At 50.6% G+C, this 17,829-nt stretch overlaps 2 protein-coding genes across 3 annotated transcripts; both read left to right on the top strand.

Moving 5' to 3' along the window:
* Positions 1-485: 485 nt before the first annotated feature.
* EIF3D (eukaryotic translation initiation factor 3 subunit D) lies at positions 486-7,904 on the top strand. Of its 2 annotated transcripts, none has more exons than XM_066549654.1 (15): positions 486-597; positions 895-1,028; positions 1,237-1,282; positions 1,660-1,796; positions 1,891-1,976; positions 2,455-2,527; positions 2,666-2,778; positions 2,987-3,119; positions 3,678-3,825; positions 4,054-4,184; positions 4,629-4,714; positions 4,940-5,069; positions 5,548-5,690; positions 6,469-6,749; positions 7,749-7,904. In XM_066549654.1, the coding sequence occupies exons 2-15, from the start codon at positions 906-908 to the stop codon at positions 7,760-7,762; spliced, it is 1,644 nt and encodes a 547-aa protein (XP_066405751.1). In that variant the 5' UTR covers positions 486-597; positions 895-905; the 3' UTR covers positions 7,763-7,904. The 2 variants fall into 2 exon arrangements, with proteins under 2 accessions (XP_066405751.1, XP_066405750.1); XM_066549653.1 differs by having other exon boundaries at positions 2,663-2,778.
* Positions 7,905-8,150: 246 nt separating this feature from the next.
* Positions 8,151-17,037, top strand: FOXRED2 (FAD dependent oxidoreductase domain containing 2). Its single transcript, XM_066549769.1, has 9 exons — positions 8,151-8,208; positions 8,672-9,217; positions 10,661-10,912; positions 11,339-11,608; positions 12,310-12,476; positions 13,112-13,277; positions 13,781-14,022; positions 14,864-15,034; positions 15,811-17,037. Exons 2-9 carry the CDS (start codon positions 8,694-8,696, stop codon positions 16,074-16,076), a joined length of 2,058 nt encoding a protein of 685 aa, XP_066405866.1. The 5' UTR covers positions 8,151-8,208; positions 8,672-8,693; the 3' UTR covers positions 16,077-17,037.
* Positions 17,038-17,829: the final 792 nt, after the last annotated feature.

Below are 17,829 nucleotides of genomic sequence, written 5' to 3'. Positions count from 1 at the left end.
TAGGAGCTGATTCAGCACAGCTGCTGAGCTGTCTTTATTAATTTCTTCCTTACCTTGGTGGTTCTGCCAAATGTCTTTGTGGCTTGTAAATTCTGCATTTTTCGTGTCCACTATCTGTGGTACAACCCTCTTCCCAAGCTTTGTTAACCTCCCCTGAGGTCACTGAAGAACGTTGATCCCTAAACCTTAACAAGGCAGTTCTACTGTCAAGTAATTTGTCTTTCTAACACCTGGACATCACTTGGAGCTTGTTTGTTAGCTCCTGTTCCACAGATTAAACCTCTTTTCTTGTTGATCAGAGTTGAAAGTACTCAAAGATCAAACATTAAAGAACAACTTCTCTTAAGAAATTTTTTTTAATAGTTGACATTTTGCGACAACGCTGTCGCTTTACGGCAGCCGCGCTGGTTGCTCGCTTTTCCGGGGGCTGGCGGTTTTCTGCGTTTACGACAGGGCGCTGCCGTCGCGCGGCGCTGACGGGAAGGGCGCGCCGGGACTGCGCGCGGCCCTTTCCCCGCCCGCCGCCGCCGCCGCCGGAGCCGCTCCCGGATCCGCCGCCGGATCCGCCGCCATCGGGGCTGCGCCGGGGCCGCGCAGGTGAGGGAGGCGCTGGGGTCGCACCAGAGCCGCTCGCCTGCCGCGCTGGCACCTCCCGCGCCTACCGAGACCCCCCAGCCCCGCCCCGCCGCTCCCGCCGGTTCCGGTGGGGCCGCGTCCCCGCCTCTCCCCGGCACACGCAGCGCCCACCGGGACCCTTCCTTCCTCCCCGGGCCTGGTTGGCGAAGGCGCCTTCCCTTGGCGGTGGCTTGTGCCGGAGCAAGGCCTCAGGTCTCGGTGCCACACCGTGCGGCAGCTGAGGGTTTGAGAGTTTTTTTTTCATTTTTCCACCTTTAGAAAATTTAAAAATGGCGAAGTTTGTGGCACCTGTGATCCAGGACAACCCCTCCGGCTGGGGCCCGTGTGCTGTGCCCGAGCAGTTCAAGGACATGCCGTACCAGCCCTTCAGCAAAGGAGACCGCCTGGGCAAGGTACCTGTGCCGTGCTGGGGCCCCCTGCATGCTGCCTCCCGTGCTCGCTTTTGTTACCCTGGCTGCTCCTCCGGCACCCTTGGCAGTGCGTCCTAACACACTGTGAACACCTAGCAGGGCTGGCAGGCAGAGCTGGGAGTCAAAAGGATTAGACATGGAGCATATGTTGTGTTAATGCTTACTTTTAACTGTTTGTGCTCGTTCTTAGGTGGCCGATTGGACAGGAGCCACGTACCAGGATAAAAGATACACAAGTACGTGTGGTCTGCTGGCTGTTTCTGGGGTTTGTTTTCTGCAAAGTTTCCTTCCAAGCGTCGTTCCTGCTTCCATGTCTCATACCCACCCTGTAATTACCTGCACACCTCAGCAAGACAGGCAGCTTACTTTAGGAAGCGTGCTTTACCCTTGGGAGAGCTCTGTGGGGCTCTCCCTGTCCTTGCGGCTTACTCTGGGTTTTTGTACTGCCTGGGCTTGTAAGGGAGGTGTGGAGGGGGAGTAGACATGCAGGTGTAAGGCAGGAGTCCTAGTTTAGATATCAGACTTTGGTGAAGGCAGATGGGGAGAGAAAGAGGCAAAGCATCAGGGTTTTTCCTTAGGACCTTGGTGCTGAGTTGCTTTTTTTTGTTCCCAGACAAGTACTCGTCACAGTTTGGGGGCGGAAGCCAATATGCCTATTTCCACGAGGAGGATGAGACCAGCTTCCAGTTGGTGGACACGGCCCGGACGCAGAAAACAGCGTACCAGAGGAACCGCATGAGGTTTGCACAGGTAGGGTGTCCCTGAGACAGGATGAGAGGGAGCTTCAGCCCCACAGGATTCTTCCCAATTAATCTGTTCCTTTTTCTCTCTGTCATTTCTGCAGAGGAACCTTCGGAGAGACAAGGACCGTCGGAACATGCTGCAGTTCAGCATGCAGACACTGCCAAAGAGTGCCAAGCAGAAGGAGAGGTGAGGCTGCAGAGATGGGCATACTGAGCTCGGGTTGGAGTGTGTGAACATACTGTTGATGAATTTGAAAACTTACAGTAACAGAATCTGCTGGAGCAAACAGTCAGCAGAGAATTTCAGGGTGTTTTGAGTCCAGTGCTGTTCTAGTGTCAATAGTACTTAAAAGCATGGATTTCAAATGGCTTCCTAATAATTTAGGAGAAATTTTTAGTTGTGTTTAGAAAGTAATGGTGGTATTCTAAAGAGTGAATATCCTTTCTGAAAACTGCATTTCAGTCTTCAGGTAGAACTATATAAAGAGCTGCTCAGAGCTAAGAACAGACTTCTTAATGCCTTGGGTGTCTTGATCAACAGATGGCTCAACAAATGTTTCAGGAGATCAGTGTCTGAAAGCAGTGCTCCTCTGGTAGTGGTTTGGAAGTGGAGGAGTGGTTGTGGCATATAGGAATCACAGCTTTTCTCACATTTGTCATTTTAGAGATCGTTTGCGCCTACAGAAGAAGTTTCAGAAGCAGTTTGGAGTGAGGCAGAAGTGGGACCAGAAATCACAGGTAGACAAACTGATGAGCATTGTGCCCCCTCTGATGGTTAGGTTTCTGTGGCTGCACTCACAGGGCAGCTCCTCTCGCACAAATCCTGATGTGTCTCCATTTCTCTCTGTACGTGTCCCCCCTCTGGCCGCACAGCAGAAACCTCGTGACTCCTCTGTTGAAGTTCGCAGCGATTGGGAGGTGAAGGAGGAGATGGATTTCCCTCGGCTGATGAAAATGCGCTATCTGGAGGTGTCAGAACCACAGGACATGTGAGTTCCTAAGGCAGCCCTTTGCTTGCTCCTTGAAGTGACCGGATTTTTGGAAAGCGGGAGCTCAGAGGTCTCCTGCCTGGTCCCAATGTTCTCTATGAAGTACCAAAACCAAGGGGAGGTAATGAAACACCCAGCAGGCCCTGCGTGGTTCATGGGTGGTGTTATCTGTAAGAGGGGTATCCAGATGGTCCTCTTATCTTTGCAGAGAGTGCTGTGGAGCCCTAGAGTACTATGACAAAGCCTTCGACCGCATTACAACAAGGAACGAGAAGCTCCTGAGGAGCATTAAGCGCATCTTCCATACCGTCACCACTACGGATGACCCAGTTATCCGAAAGGTATCCACCAGTTTGTGAAACTCAGTGTGGGCTGTTGTTGGAGACCAGCTGTCACCATCAGACCAAAGGGCAAAAGCAAGAAGCATTGGTACTAGTATTTTTCTGAGGTGGAAGGCAGAGCTAGATTAAGGCAGAGGTAGGAACACTGGCCAAGGAAAAGCTAAAATTCTGGAAGGGCAAGCAGACCAGTACTTGAGGTATGTTGGGAAGAAAACTTAGGTCAGAAACATGATCCTTGGGCCTTGCTTTTGAAGGTGAGGAAGGCTCAGACATTTCTTTTTTGTGACTTGATTTGCAGTGAGAAGCTGTGCATTTTCCAACAGAATTAATATTTCTTAGCAGTTTCTTACTTTCCCCTTGTGTGGGTGAGGGTGGGCCAGGATTGCTGTGTAGTACCTTACGCTTTGCTGGCAGTCGATGGGGTACTCACCAGTACAGCTTTCTCAGTCAGAACAGCAGAAGTCAGTGATCTGGTTTGCTAGCACTTCTTGTCCTACCTAGGGAAGGGATATCTATTCTTATTGCTGAAACAGTTTTCTCCTCCTTCTGTATTCACAGCTGGCCAAGACACAAGGGAATGTGTTTGCCACAGATGCCATCCTGGCCACACTGATGAGCTGCACTCGTTCTGTTTATTCCTGGGATATCATTGTCCAGAGAGTTGGATCCAAGCTTTTCTTTGACAAGAGGGACAACTCAGATTTTGGTGAGGAAAAGTCCTGAAAGGAATTTCTGCAGCTGTAGGGTCATATTTTCTTCATGCTTACTTAGGTGTCCACACTGAGCCCCCTGAACAAGCTTATTACTGCAGTATGTGTGATAGCTGTGTGGGGAACTTCAATATTGATCTGCTCTGATGTGGGGCTAGCAATTCACTAAAGCTGACATAGTTACTCCCCCAAGTATAACCATTTGCATCTGGTTTTCTTCCCAGACCTCCTGACAGTGAGTGAAACAGCCAATGAACCACCACAGGAAGAGGGCAACTCTTTTAATTCTCCACGCAACCTGGCCATGGAAGCTACCTACATCAATCATAACTTCTCCCAGCAGTGTCTGAGGATGGTAAGGTAGAACTGTGATGAGTAGTGGGTCTGTGCTCCAGAGTCTCAAGAAGAGGCTTCATTAAGGCTGCTTTAATACAGAACAGAAGCATTTTAATTGACAATTGTGTTATACCAGTGGTCTTTCAGTTTTGAAAGAGGTGGGATTATTTCTGGTGAGCAGTGTGACTTTGTTGTAGAAAGATTTTCACCTTGATTTCACAGAGTATCATCCTACTCCCATTGATGATGTAGACAGGCTTCTCAGTACACTTAAGGAAGCCTAAGTGCCAGTACAAGTACTGCTTATAGTGCTGTGACTAATGTGGGCATGAGGCTTTCATCAGCTGTCTTAATGTTTTGGTGTTTCTCTACATAAGGGAAATCAGCTACTGTTGCTGTAAAAGAATATTTTTCCAATAGAGGAAAGCTGTCTCCTAACATGCTCTGCTGTTTTCATCTTCAGGGAAAGGAGAAGTACAAGTTTCCCAACCCAAACCCCTTTGTGGAGGATGACATGGATAAAAATGAAGTAGCCTCTGTTGCATACAGGTAAGTTGATATTTCTGATGCCCAGATTTGGCAGGGGGCAGGATGTCAGTGTGATACAGAAGCAAAACAGGTTGGGAGTGTTATTGATAGAAGCTTTACCTTGAGAGGGATTCATGGATGACCTCACAGTGAAAAGATAAAGGAGGAAAGGATTTTGCTGAATGCTTACATGGATCTGGAAGAGACCGAAGGTCAGAAATAACCAGCTGGATTGTTTATTGGCAGGTACCGAAGGTGGAAGCTGGGAGATGATATAGATCTCATTGTCCGCTGTGAGCATGATGGAGTGATGACAGGAGCTAATGGAGAAGTGTCATTCATCAACATCAAAACACTGAACGAGTGGGATTCAAGGGTGAGGAAGAACAGGATCCCCAAGCTAGCTCTAACTGCTTCACTGCTGCCTGACATGCCAGGTACAGCAGGGAAGATAAGACAAACATCTGGCCGTGTTCCCCAGATGTTACATTCCACTAAGGAGTGTAACTCTGGTAGACAAGCAATGCTGATGAGATTCTCCCCTAAATGTGAGGTAGCTGGCTTGAACCCTCTTGTCTCCCTGGGTGTTCAGCATAGTAGCCAGTCTGTTCTTATGGTTCTCTAGAATTCTTTCCTCACAAACTGCCCCTTCTAACCAGTGCCACAAATGTTGAGCAATCCCAGCTGTTTGGATTTCTCCCTTCCCAGTGCAAGAGCTTTCTCTGTAGGCTGCAGTTCGCACTCCCTCACGTGGTACCATAGGCTAGACAGCTTCCCTCTGTGATGACAAGGTGGCTGAAGAGATGGCTGCTGCTGGCTTGTCAGGCTGACCCTGGTTCCGATTCTCCTCTCAGTATTGCAATGGGGTGGACTGGCGCCAGAAGCTGGACTCTCAGAGAGGGGCTGTCATTGCCACGGAGCTGAAGAACAACAGCTACAAGCTGGCCCGCTGGACATGCTGTGCACTGCTGGCTGGATCAGAGTACCTTAAACTCGGGTAAGGGGGGCGGTTCACACCAAATGTCTTCCAGGTGCATTTTCTAGTATTAAACTTGGTGTATGGCTGAGTGAAGCATTTACAGAACAAGTAATGCTAAAATCACCCAGTGTTTGAGTGGCCAAAAAAGGAAAGCTTGTGGTGAGGGCACCAGCCTTGGTGTAAGCTGCTTCCTCTCAGCATCCAGCTGTGACTGACCCCACACACGAGGGACAGGTGGCCTGTGTGGGCTCTCAGCCTCTTTGCTGTGGTCACCAACAAGGGAAATAAGTACAGTGACTGTGGTGCCTCTCAGGTATCTGATTGAGATCTTCAGTGCCCTGTAACTGAGAAATTAGGTGGTATGGGGAGATACAGCCACACCTTTTTTTTAAACTGTCAGCTTAAAATCAGTTGAGTACTGCAGGTAATGAACAAGAGGCTTTTCCTAAATGAATTCTAGTGGTTCTGCCACCCTCAGTTCCATCCACAGACACAGAATTTATTCTTTTCCATCTTTTTCATTCCAAACTCCCAGCTAATAGTGCTATTTCTTAATTTTATCTGTGGGGCTAATTCTTCTTTATCTTTTGTACCTCTCCATCCGATTTGGGGATTTCCAGGTGCATCGCAGATTGACAGTTTGTAGCCAAGAAATCCTCTTAGCTTTCAGTGTTGGAGTATTAGGATTTTTCAGCCCAGAAAACAAAAATAAGATGATCACGCTGCTTTTCTTGCTGGTGTTCTGCTGTCTGGGCATAATCTCCTGATACCCCTGTGGTTTCTTCTTGCCCCCCAGGTACGTATCCCGTTACCACGTGAAGGATTCTGCCCGCCACGTGATCCTGGGCACACAGCAGTTCAAGCCAAATGAATTTGCCAGCCAGATTAATCTGAGCATAGAGAACGCCTGGGGCATCCTGCGATGTGTCATTGACATCTGCATGAAGCTGGATGAGGGGAAGTATCTCATCCTCAAGGACCCCAACAAGCAGGTGATCCGCATCTACAGTTTGCCTGATGGCACCTTTAGCTCTGATGAAGATGAGGAGGATGAGGAGGAAGAAGAGGAAGAGGAAGGTTTGTAGCCTATTTGGGGCTTTATGCTTTAAAGTGATGTTCTAGTCTGTTATGTATGATTAAGTCCAGAGTTAAAGGGTCAGATCTGACCAGTGCAATGGCAGGAGAGGAACAAGGCTGGAGAATGTGTGGTCCCAAGGATGGGACTCTGTTGAAAAGGTGTGAGTGACATTGGGAGTACTCAGCTGAAAGAAAAACAGCACCTAGTTGGAGATGCAGATGTTGTGCCTCTGTACAGATACTTGATGAGGACTGATTTTAGCAGGGTTTGTGGGGAGGTCCCACATCCAGAGCACTGTGTGGCAGAATGAAGCCTGCCAAGAAGCCCTTCATTCAGCGGCCCCAAGGTCTGCAGGAGTGGGTGGGTGCTAATTTCTGTTGGTTCTGGGATATTTTTTGACTGCAGTTTTAGAAATGGCAGTGACTATAAGGTGACACATTTCAAATGCGTGGTGACAGAGCGCAATTGAGGGAACGTGGTGAAGGCTTTTCTGAGGTGACTCCTGAAGCTGAGCAATCACTGGCTGGTCTGGATGCGAGTTTTGGAGCATCAGTGGTGCCCAGTGGACAACTGCTGCCTTCCCTTTGCTGCCTAAAACCATCTCTGATGTGAGATCTATATGTGCTCCACTGACAGAGGGAAACCATTTATCCTAGAGCTCTTGCTTCTGTGATAGGAAAATATGCCCCAGATTATTTTTAGGCTGTAAGCTTAGCCTGGCTGCTCTGGATTTTATTATGGAAATGTTAGTTGGGTTGCTGCGTAATTTGCTTAGGAATGTAAATTGTTTATGACGAGTGTGTGGTCTTGGCTGATGGGCAGGTTTGTTGGGAAGCTGGACAGAGGCAAGGAGACAGTTGGAGGTGGGATGAATTTCCCAAAGTGACAGCCTTGGTTTTTTGTGTTCCTTGTGGCATTTCCTTGACAGCGAGGGTTTAATTTTGGGGTTTTCTTCCTCCAGCTGCATTCACCTAATTTCTGCTTCTCTTCTTTTTCAGAGGAAGAGAGCTGAACCCTGCAACCAGCACTGAGGGAGGGGCTGCAGTGCCCGGGGAGCCCCAGTCCCGGGGCTGGGCTGTGGCTGTACCTTTGCCCCGGCTGTGCTGCACATCGATCATAAACGGGGGAAAGCGGAATAAAGTTGATTTTGCCGACTTCTGGCGCTGTATGTGTGTGTGTGTGCCTGGTTCGGGTGTCCCCCGCGGTCACGGCTCCGTCCCGCGCCTGCCCCTTTAAGCGCCGCCCGCCCCCGGACACGTGGTGCGCGCGCCGCCATGGTGCCGGCGGCGGGAAGCGGCGGTGGCGGCGTCACGTGACGCGGGGAGCGCGCCGCCCCCCTCGCTCGCCCCCGCAGCGGGCGGGAGGCAGCGCCGTGCCCGCCCCGCCCTGCCCGGGCGGCGCGGGAAGGAGCAGGGAGCGGAGCGGGAGGAGCGGAGCGGCGGGAGCTCCATGGTGCAGGTACGGCCCCGGGCGGGCGGCGGCGGCCCCGCGCGTCACGTGCGCTGCGCCTCGTGCGCCGTTTGGCGGGGGCGGGGGCATCAGGGCTGGGACCGTATTGGCGGGGGAGCGAGGGCAGTGCAGGGCACCCCCTCTCCCATTGGTTGGGGGGCTTGCGCCGCCCGTCCCCATTGGCTGGTGAGGCGCAGAGGCGCTCGCGACCAGCAGTACACAGGTGCTGCCCCACCTTGCCACCTGTGTGGTGTGGCGGGGGCCGCTGTGCGCCCATTGGCTGGAAGGCCCGGGGCCCCTGCTGCTATTGGCTGGCAGGGAGAAGGGCCTCGCTCCAACTCCCCACGCTGTGTGGGGGGGCGTCATGGCCGCCGGCTCTGGGCGGCGGTGGGCCAAGACTGGTGCGGTCGGGGATCTCCTCTGGGGAGGCTGCAGCCCCTGGGGTGACGCCTCCCGGTCCTCTTCCTTTCAGGGCCGGCTGCGGCAGCCCCGCCATGGCCCCGGCGTTCTGCGGGACGCTCCTGGGGCTGGCCCTGTACGCCAGCAACCTGTGCGCGATGAGTGGGGCCGCGTTCTTGTACCACGACTACTGCGTCATCGGGGCCGGGCCCGCGGGCTTGCAGGCGGCCTATTTCCTCCAGCGAGCCGGCCGGGACTACATCGTCTTTGAGCGGAGCCATGCTCCCGGCAGCTTCTTCGCGCTCTACCCTCGGCACCGCAAACTCATCAGCATCAACAAGCAGTACACGGGCAAGTCCAACAGCGAGTTCAACCTCCGCCACGACTGGAATTCGCTCCTCAGCCACGACCGGCGGCTGCTGTTCCGACGCTACTCTCGAGACTTCTTCCCCAACGCTGACACCATGGTGCGTTACCTGGAGGACTTTGCTTCACTGCTGAAGCTGCGGGTTCAGTACAACACAGCCATCATCCATGTGACATTGGAGAAGAATGAGCAGGCCTGGAACGGCCATTATTTTCTCCTGACTGACCAGGACAGGAAGAACTACAAGTGCAGGTAATGGGCAAACCTGGGGCTTGACATTAAGCTCAGAGCTTTGCCCTGTTGAGGCATGAGTATCTCTGTGGATGGAGATTTCACAGCCTCTTAGAACCTTAATCACCATCAGGGGCGGAAAACATTTTTTAGCGATTGGCAGGCAGATGGGTGGAATAACTGCTCCTGGGAAGGCATTGCCTTTCTCGAGCAGTGTTTTGCTTTGGGCGGCTGAGGAGGTTGCGAGGGGAGACACAAATTGGCTGCCATGGTCATCACTGCAGCGTCTGTCCTTGATAAGTATGTTTGAAGGCACTTTTGTTTTATCATTAGATAGTTGCTGTCTGTGGAAAAAGTAACTTAGCTGTACTCACAGCCAACACTGCCTTTATTACAAACTGGATTGAGTCAGAGCAGTGACATCTTGTTCCCGTTTTCCCGCATGGGCTATGGGGTGTGTCCCAGACAAGTGAAGCCCTTGGTTAGCAGAAAGCTGGAACAGGCAGGGGGGAAGCAGAGGAAAGTGGGGAATTTTTTGGGGAGGGGCAAGGATTGTGAGAATACCCTCAGGGCTGCTGGTCGCTGAATTCCCCTTCCACTCGTCCTATTTACGTGTGTATATCCCGTACCACCACTGAGCTCCATTCCTAAAAACCTCGAAGTTACTCGTGTGAACATACGGAGTATATTTCTCACCTCTCCTGAGAGCCTCAGCTCTATGACAGCAGGTCGTGCTGGCTGTCACTTGCCGGTGTGCTGCTGGCAGGCTCCGAGGGGACAGAAGGCAATCCCGGACACCCACGTACCGCGAGTGAGCTGCTCTCGGGATGCTGTGTAAGCAAGGCTGGGACAGCAGGCAGTGCTGCTTGCCTCAGCCGCCTGGTGCTTCCATCTAAGTCACAAAAACTTCCTCAAGAATCAAGTAAAAGCTCTTATGGAGTGATATAAAAAGATCACTGTAGTTATTTTTGGTGTTAACAATTAGCGATGTTGCTAATGTGTTTTTATGACTGGCAGTTACATTTCAAAATATCAAAACTATTTCCTGTCTGTCTTAAAAATGACTTCTGCTCTGCCAAATGTCAACTCAAATTTTAAATCCAAATCATTTTTATGCAACATGTTATCAACCTGTGATACTGTCAGTGAGTTCATACGAGTAGAAGTTGCATTCATGAACAGGCGAGGGAGATGCATATATACACAGCACCCACACTGACTGTTGCTATATATATAAGAGTGTTCCTAGTTGTCCTGAGGATAGGGAAGAGAGGAGCAGGTCATTAGTTGAAGCTAGGTAGAGGTTTCTCTTGAAACCATGGCCTGTGCAGCTGGTCCAGTGTCACTGTGGGGGTCACATTGCAGCCACCTTCCACAGTGGGAGGAGGGAGGAGGAAGGAATAAGGAGATGGAGCCCCTTTCCTGAAATTCCTGCATTTCCATGTGCTATCCCTGTTCTTGCAGCTCTTTGTTGGTTGCTGCTGGGACGTGGGTTCCCAATGTGGTAAACTTTCCTGGCTCAGAGTATGTTGAGGGTTACGAGACTGTGTCCATCAACCCGGAGGACTTCACTGGCCAAACCGTGTTGATCTTGGGCCGAGGCAACTCGGCCTTCGAGACAGCAGAGAACATCCTGGGTGTCACGAATTTCATCCACATGGTGAGCCGCTCCCGCGTGCGCCTCTCCTGGGCCACCCACTACGTTGGGGATCTGAGGTAAGGAACTGCTCCTGTTCCCAGGCAACAGGCTGGACTGGTGCTGTGGTCATGGGGGCCATAGGGGAAATATGGGGCTTTCCATAGGTTCTTGCTTTAAAGCAATCCAGGTTGCGGTTGCTGAACACAGAGGCTTGGTGAGAGCTTTTTAGGACCTAAAATAGAAATGTGTCCGCTTGGAAACTATAATCTTTAAAATGTACTGGCTCTCAAGTTATTCCCTTGCTTCTAGTTACAGAGGAAAGTTAGGAGGTTGGCTACATCCTGCAAGGACAGCCAGGCTATGTTACCTGTGCTGTTCCTGTGAGCCCTGAGGCTCTGGGGATAACCCTTACACTGAAGAGGAGTTGGGATGCCTGATGAATTATCCCATTTTCAGAAGCTAAGACAGAACCTCCTTTCTTTACATTCTTGTATTTTCCATAGAGCAATTAACAATGGCCTGCTGGACACCTACCAGCTGAAATCTCTGGATGGGCTTCTAGAGGGTGACCTGGAAGATCTGGCTATCGTTAAGGACAAAAAGGGAAAGCTGCACATCACACTGCGGTTCTACTTGGAGAACAGGAACATCAGCGCAGGCATCGACTCCATCACCCTCCCTCAGGATGAACTGGACAATTTTGCCACCCGCGCACCTTACGACCGTGTCATCCGCTGCCTGGGCTGGAAGTTTGACTTCTCTATCTATAATAGGTGAGGGAGAACCAGGATCTCCATGAAAAAGGGTATTTAGGCTGAAGGGCCTGAGTAGGGAGGAAAGGGAAGAACAGGTCTTCTCCTGGCAGCATTGCTTGGACCTCCGTGTGCTCTGAGCTGCTTGGTGCTGCACAGTCCTTTGTTTATCCTGCAGGTAAGGCTGTGTCCCAGTGGGAATGTGTGTCACTGCCCTCTGACCAACAGGCTTTAAGGCTGTGCCGATGGGAGCAATGAGACCTGAGTGACACAGAAAAGCTTGTACCTTTAGAACTTAACATCTTGACCTGCCAGATCACATGGACAAGGCTAGCAATGTTTGGGGGTTTTTTTCTGAAATGAGGATGATAAAGGTGCAGATTGCTACAAAAAGGTTTTGTTGAGGAAAAAAAAATTCTCTGAGGATGCAACTTTCATTCCACCTTGGTACATCCTGCAGTTGAAAATGATACTGCTAACTTCACTGTCTTCCAAAATTCGTTGTTAGTGGGTCTGCTGAGAATTAGACTTTGTCCAGGGCTATCTTGAGATGAAAACCCTTATCCTCCAAAGATCCTCATTTTAGTAGTAAACTCCACTGAAGGCAGCAGGGGTATGAAGCAGAATCTTGCAGTGGCTGCAAAATAATGTGTATCAGAAACCCTTTTTATTTTTCTACTCCCGTCCTTCCTGATAGTCTGCTCTTCTCTTTTGCATATCAGATCCCTGAGAATGATGCCAGGAAAAGGGAATATTAAGAAGTATCCTCAAATCAAACCCAGCTACGAGTCTAGAGGCACTCGGGGGCTCTTTGTTCTTGGCACTGCTAGCCATTCAGTTGACTTCAGGAAATCTGCTGGGGGCTTCATCCATGGATTCCGGTATACAAGTGAGTACTGGGGTGTACAGAAAGGGCAGAGGTGGAAATCCTCCCTCCCTTCAAAGGAACAATCCATAGCTTACTGCTGGAAAGCGATTGCCCTTAGTCTTGTTCTGGCAATAAAAAGGACAAAACACAGTCAAGCTGCAGCTGCATCATCTGAAGTGGAGGAGAAGTGACTTGGGGTCATATACAAAGTTTTTGGTTGTCTGTCTTTGTTTTGTCTTGTATCTCTCTTGCCCACTGTCTGTTATTTATGTAACACAATAGATTTCTTCCTGCCAGAGGCTCTGCCTTGTGACAGGCTGTGGGTGAGAGGTCTGTGCTGTGGAGTTAAAACCCAGCAGCTGTGGGCAGTAGAGAGAATTTCCTTCTTTATGTGTGTGTGCCCATCCTTATCATTAAAGGACTGCTGAGAAGTAATGAAATATCCCCAAGGACCCCCCGCCCCCTCCCCCACCACTTAGCATCACATCAGCTTTCTGAGGGCATCTCCACTGCAGTTACCAGTGATTGGGGTGGGAGATCCTGAGCACTCCTCAGGATCTATTTTATTGCCTCCTGCTGCAGCACAGAGATTGGATTTCTTAGAGCATGAGCTTGCCTTGTTAAATAAGCTGTCTTTGTTTCTGTTCATGTCTTAGCTCGGGCAGTCCATCGCCTATTGGAAAACCGTCACCATGGTGTGCCCTGGCCATCCACAGTCTACCCTATTACACAGCTGACCAATTCCATCATCAAGAGGGTAAATGAGGCCTCAGGCCTCTACCAGATGTTCAGTGTCCTGGCTGACATCATACTGCTGAGAGAGTGAGTGAGTGAGTAATTATTCCCGGCACTGCGCTCCATAATTTCATTTCTGTTTCTTTACCACTGCCTCCCATGTTGCCCCCACACCAGCTGTGCTGTTCCTGCCTAAGGATGTTACCATTGCATAGGCAGCCACCCTAAACCTGTACTACTGCTCCAACTGGTGCCCAATTGTGCACTCTGTTTCTCCCTCTTAAAGGGCTGAAATCGTCCAGACCTTCCCTCTAGGCTCAGAGGTGTAGTACTCTTTTACTGACCCCAGGAAAAAACTTTGTTGAGCAGTGCTACTGTAGAGAGACTCCCATAATCTAGGAAAATAATGGTATCTTGTAACAGTATCTGCAGCCTTTATAAGCTCTGCATCAAGTCCAGCTCAGATTTGTAATGACCAAAGAAAATTACTATCTGATGACGTTTTGGCTTTAGCCTGGACCAGCTGGGAGTGGGTTGGATCCCAGCTGGCTTTCTCTGGTGGAAAATTCCTATGGTGTTTCAATTCACAGGAATGCCACAGAATTTGAATACCTGGAAGAGTACCCTATTGGAGTCCTGGCCGAGCTCGAAATGCAGACAGGAAGAAAGGCTCGCAATGGGCTCTTTGTCATCATTATGGAGTATGGGAGGAATTTCTCTGGGGCTGACAAGGATGTCTTCTACTACAACCGTGCTGTGGGAGAGGCGCAGCACGCCTGGCAGTCCAACTTTTTACATCCTGTTATTTACTATTACAAACACCTCCCAACAGGTAAGCTTTCCTGCTAATTGTGTGACACAACCAAAACAAAGAGGGATAAAGATAAATCAGAGCCAGAGTGGGGGTGGTACCTGAAAGCACTATTCACCCTTCCTGTGAGACACCTCCCACCACTGGATGAGCTGAAAAGGAAGCTGAGAGTTGGCAAGAAAGTTCCATCCATAAGACTGATATAGGGACTGGACTGGAGGGTTGTACCAGAGACCTCACATTTGAAAATAGGAACAAACAGGCATACTGGAAATTTCCCCATGCCCAAAAAGAGGAACAGTTCTTCCCTTTGGCTGGCACCCTATGTGAATTTTGCAGAACCTGACAGATGAGGGTGTTGTTGTTTGGCCATCTTGCTGCGAAGAAAAAGCTGCTCTCTGGCAGGCCCAAGTCTGAGAGGTCACACAGACAAAGAGGCAGCCAAAGGCAAGGATTTGAAGAGGAGTGTTCTATCCAGCAGCAAGCAGGCTTAGGGCAGACTTCCTTGGGAAATGAGAGTGTTGAAATCTTCATCTCCAGAAACCCAGGGTTAGGGTCCAGCTTGCCTTCTCGGAAATCAGCATGATGGGTAGCAGCATTAAACACAACGTAGCCCATCTGGCAGTCCCTGCCCAGGGGGAACAGGAGTGAAATGACAGGAATGCTACAGACAGGGACAGAGGGCAGCTGTGTGGTGGCAGGGCTGTTAAGGACAGAGCTAGCAGAGGGGATTGCAAATGAAAGTAATGGATTAAAAGGTCAGGACAAAAGCGGAAACAGCTGTCACAGCTGCTTTCCATTCCCCAAGCTCTTTTTAATGCCATTTTGCTTCTAAGAGACTCCCTTAGTGTTCTCTTGGCAGAGCGTGAGATGAGACTCCGTCCCCCGGACTGGCCTCTGCCCCGGCCAAATGCCATCCATCACGTTGTGGAGGACTTTCTGACAGACTGGACAGCCCCAAATGCTCACATCCTGCCACTGAGGCGGTTTTTGGAGAACTGCCTCGGCACCGACCTGCGCAATTTCTTTGCAGGTAATTTGTGCACAGGGCTGAAGTGGCAGGAAGAGGAGGAGCAATGTGAGGAACAAGGGACAGAAGTGATCTCATATGCAAATAGCTGAGATCTCCCTGTGGTGAGCTGCTTGTGTCTCACCATCAGTCACACCTCCTCAAGGCACTCACCAGATGGTACAAAGTGCTGTTCTGTGTGTATGTTCCCAAAGAGTCCTTGCTCTTGTCACCATTAGAAGAAGACTGGCCCAGGCATGCCAGGACTTAGAGAAAGGCATATAAGGTCGGGTTCAATCCATTTTTTTAGCTGCAGCTTTCCTTTCTTCTTCATTATCTGAACATGTCTTTGTGCCATTGTGTACTAGATCTCATGTACTGGTGATTGGATTGCTTTCCCATGGGAAATGGGAGTGCTGTGATGTGAGAGGTGAAGAGCCTCTGCTGCCTCCCTTCCTGGTCTTAACACTGGTGTGGGACCCTCCTGCAGAAAGCCCATGTGGCACACAGAGGGAAGCCATCTTGTAGCACAAAGAATATGCCAGATGGATGCAAGCTCAAATACAGCTCCTTTTTCTCTCAGTGTGCAGACTGGGGATCCCTCTCTGCATCTCCTGAGCTCTGCAGAACTACATCAACTACTGTGCTGCCACCCAGGGAAGGGGAGTGGGTGGGAAACTCCAGCCATCTTCCCTCATCCTTTCTGCCTTTTGTTTTGAACAAGTCCCTGATAGTATATGGGAGTATTTCCCTACGGGGTATCTCTGCTGACTCTTAACTTTTGATCCTTTCCCCTGCAGAGTCCTGTTTCCTGTTTGCCTTCACCCATCAGAAGCTGCCTCCCTCCTGCCAGCAGGGGTACGTTCGAATGCAGGGGCTGCTGGGGAGCCAGGAGCTCCGGCAGCATGCGGTACAGGCTGGGCTGCTCCAGGATTACACTCACACAGACTTCTCGGGTGACAGACCCCCTAACAGCCACCATGGGTCACAGGAGCACTTGAGGAGAGATCATGGGATACCACTTCGTCCTCTGCAGCATCTTGTTAATGCCAAGGATGAGCTTTAACCTTTCTTGCTCCACACTGAAATCCATAGGTGCTCTCGTGACAGTACTGTAACAGAGATCCACAGCAGGATTCTGCCCTTTCCAGCATCCCTTTTCCATCCCCATGCCTCCCACTGATCGTGAGTTGCCAAAGACCTGCTCAGATCTTGCTGTTACAAAGAGGACCAACATCCTCTGGAGGACTGAGGGACCAAAACCCAGCGATGCTGAGGTTCCCATGTTGTCCTTGCAGAGTTCAGAGTTGCCTGAAGACAGTGTTGGTGTTTATCTCATTGACCAGTATCTGCAGTGATGTACAGAGGCCACAGAACTGAGCACAGGAATGCCTGGGAAACTTCACATGTCATGTCCCCCTCAGAGATGGCCTGCTCACAGCCTGTGGCTCTCTGGTCCCTGGATGCCCTACGCTGTGTATACTTGAAGATTTTTTTCTGCATTGAATCCTGAAGTGGTACTCCAGGCAAACTTCCTGGTATTTTTCCTGCATTTGAGTTAGGGCAGTTGTGTAGCTTGAGTGGGGAAAGATTATTTTCTTTTAGTTGCTGTATAGGTCAGATAATTTATAATTTCTAGAGAACACTACAAGGGACTCTTTCCTCCACAACAGATGAGTAGCTTGCTTGGAATGCCTGGGACACAGAGACTTACAGAGTTTGGGTCTGCTGTCCTCATGTTTTTTTTCTCCCACACCAAGCAGCCTAGAAGGTTAGCCCGTCTTTTATAAAGCATGACCAATATTTCTCCTATTTGCACTATGTCCCATCAAGAAAGTTTGATGTTGTTAAAATGCTCTTTCTCTGTTTTATTCCCCTCCAGTCACCTTGAGATTTTAGAGGGACTGACAGGGAGGTTGTCTGCACTTTACTGCTCCCCTTATCAACCACATATGCTTGCCTATCACCTCCCCTTGGACTCCTTCCATGGGCCTGGAGTTGCAAAGCAAGAGCAGTTTTGAGCTTGACCTCATGATGTCCCTGTGATTTCTAGGAAATAGAGGAGGGATGAAGGGAACAGGCTTTTATCTCCACACGTTTTCCAACTTTTTAGCTTCTTGAAAAATGCACACTATTGCTTCCAAACTGAGGGGGGCTGTACCTTACATGTACCTAAAGCTCTCCCAATCCTATGAATTCAGCTGCTGTTTCCCTAAAACCTCAGTTCCTTGGAGAGGCAGGGAAGCAGAAGAGGTCAAGGAAGCAACAGGGGAGTTCTTGCTCTCTTTGAGACTGCTGGGCTCTGCAAGCAATGCTGCTGCTGGAAGACAGTGCCTGTTCACATGCAGCTGGAGAGGGTGGCATGGGCCCGCTGGTCTGTGGTCACCCCTGAGTGTAGGGATCCAGGTTGGTCCCGGTGCCCTTCCCGTGCGGCGCGTTGTGGAACGGAGTTAATTGCTGTCGGGGGGGACTGTAGAGCTGTGCACTGCCAGGAAAGCTAAAAGCAGGTGAAGCTCGCAGCCCCTTGCCTAGCCTCAAGCTGAAGAGAGCCGCCCGACGGAGGGACCGGCCGTGGCACCGGGACCGGGATCGCACCACGGCTCGTGCTGCACTAGCCGCGCCCATTGGAGGGCTCCGCCGCCAATCAGCACCGAGGGTCCGCCCTACGTGACACATCCCACCGTCCCTCCAGGGGCGGGGCGAAGCGGCCTAAAGGACAGGCACGGCAGCCAATAAGAGTTCCCGGCTCTCCGGGCGACTGCCAATGGGCTGTGAGGACGGCCGGCCTGTCCGTAGAGTCTTCCGGCGGCGGCGGCCAA

Source organism: Molothrus aeneus, chromosome 5 (genome assembly GCF_037042795.1).
Source record: "Molothrus aeneus isolate 106 chromosome 5, BPBGC_Maene_1.0, whole genome shotgun sequence".
Taxonomy (NCBI): domain Eukaryota; kingdom Metazoa; phylum Chordata; class Aves; order Passeriformes; family Icteridae; genus Molothrus; species Molothrus aeneus.
The sequence above is the reverse complement of the archived record's forward strand: the minus strand, read 5'-3'. Positions and strand labels throughout refer to the sequence as shown.

Coding starts and splice junctions, on each gene's coding strand:
- EIF3D (XM_066549653.1), top strand. CDS start 906: ATGGCGAAGTTTGTGGCACCTGTGATCCAGGACAACCCCTCCGGCTGG. Junction 1,029..1,236: donor AAGGAGACCGCCTGGGCAAG/GTACCTGTGCCG, acceptor GCTCGTTCTTAG/GTGGCCGATTGGACAGGAGC. Junction 2,779..2,986: donor GTGTCAGAACCACAGGACAT/GTGAGTTCCTAA, acceptor TTATCTTTGCAG/AGAGTGCTGTGGAGCCCTAG.
- FOXRED2 (XM_066549769.1), top strand. CDS start 8,694: ATGGCCCCGGCGTTCTGCGGGACGCTCCTGGGGCTGGCCCTGTACGCC. Junction 14,023..14,863: donor TTACAAACACCTCCCAACAG/GTAAGCTTTCCT, acceptor TTCTCTTGGCAG/AGCGTGAGATGAGACTCCGT. Junction 15,035..15,810: donor CCTGCGCAATTTCTTTGCAG/GTAATTTGTGCA, acceptor TTTCCCCTGCAG/AGTCCTGTTTCCTGTTTGCC.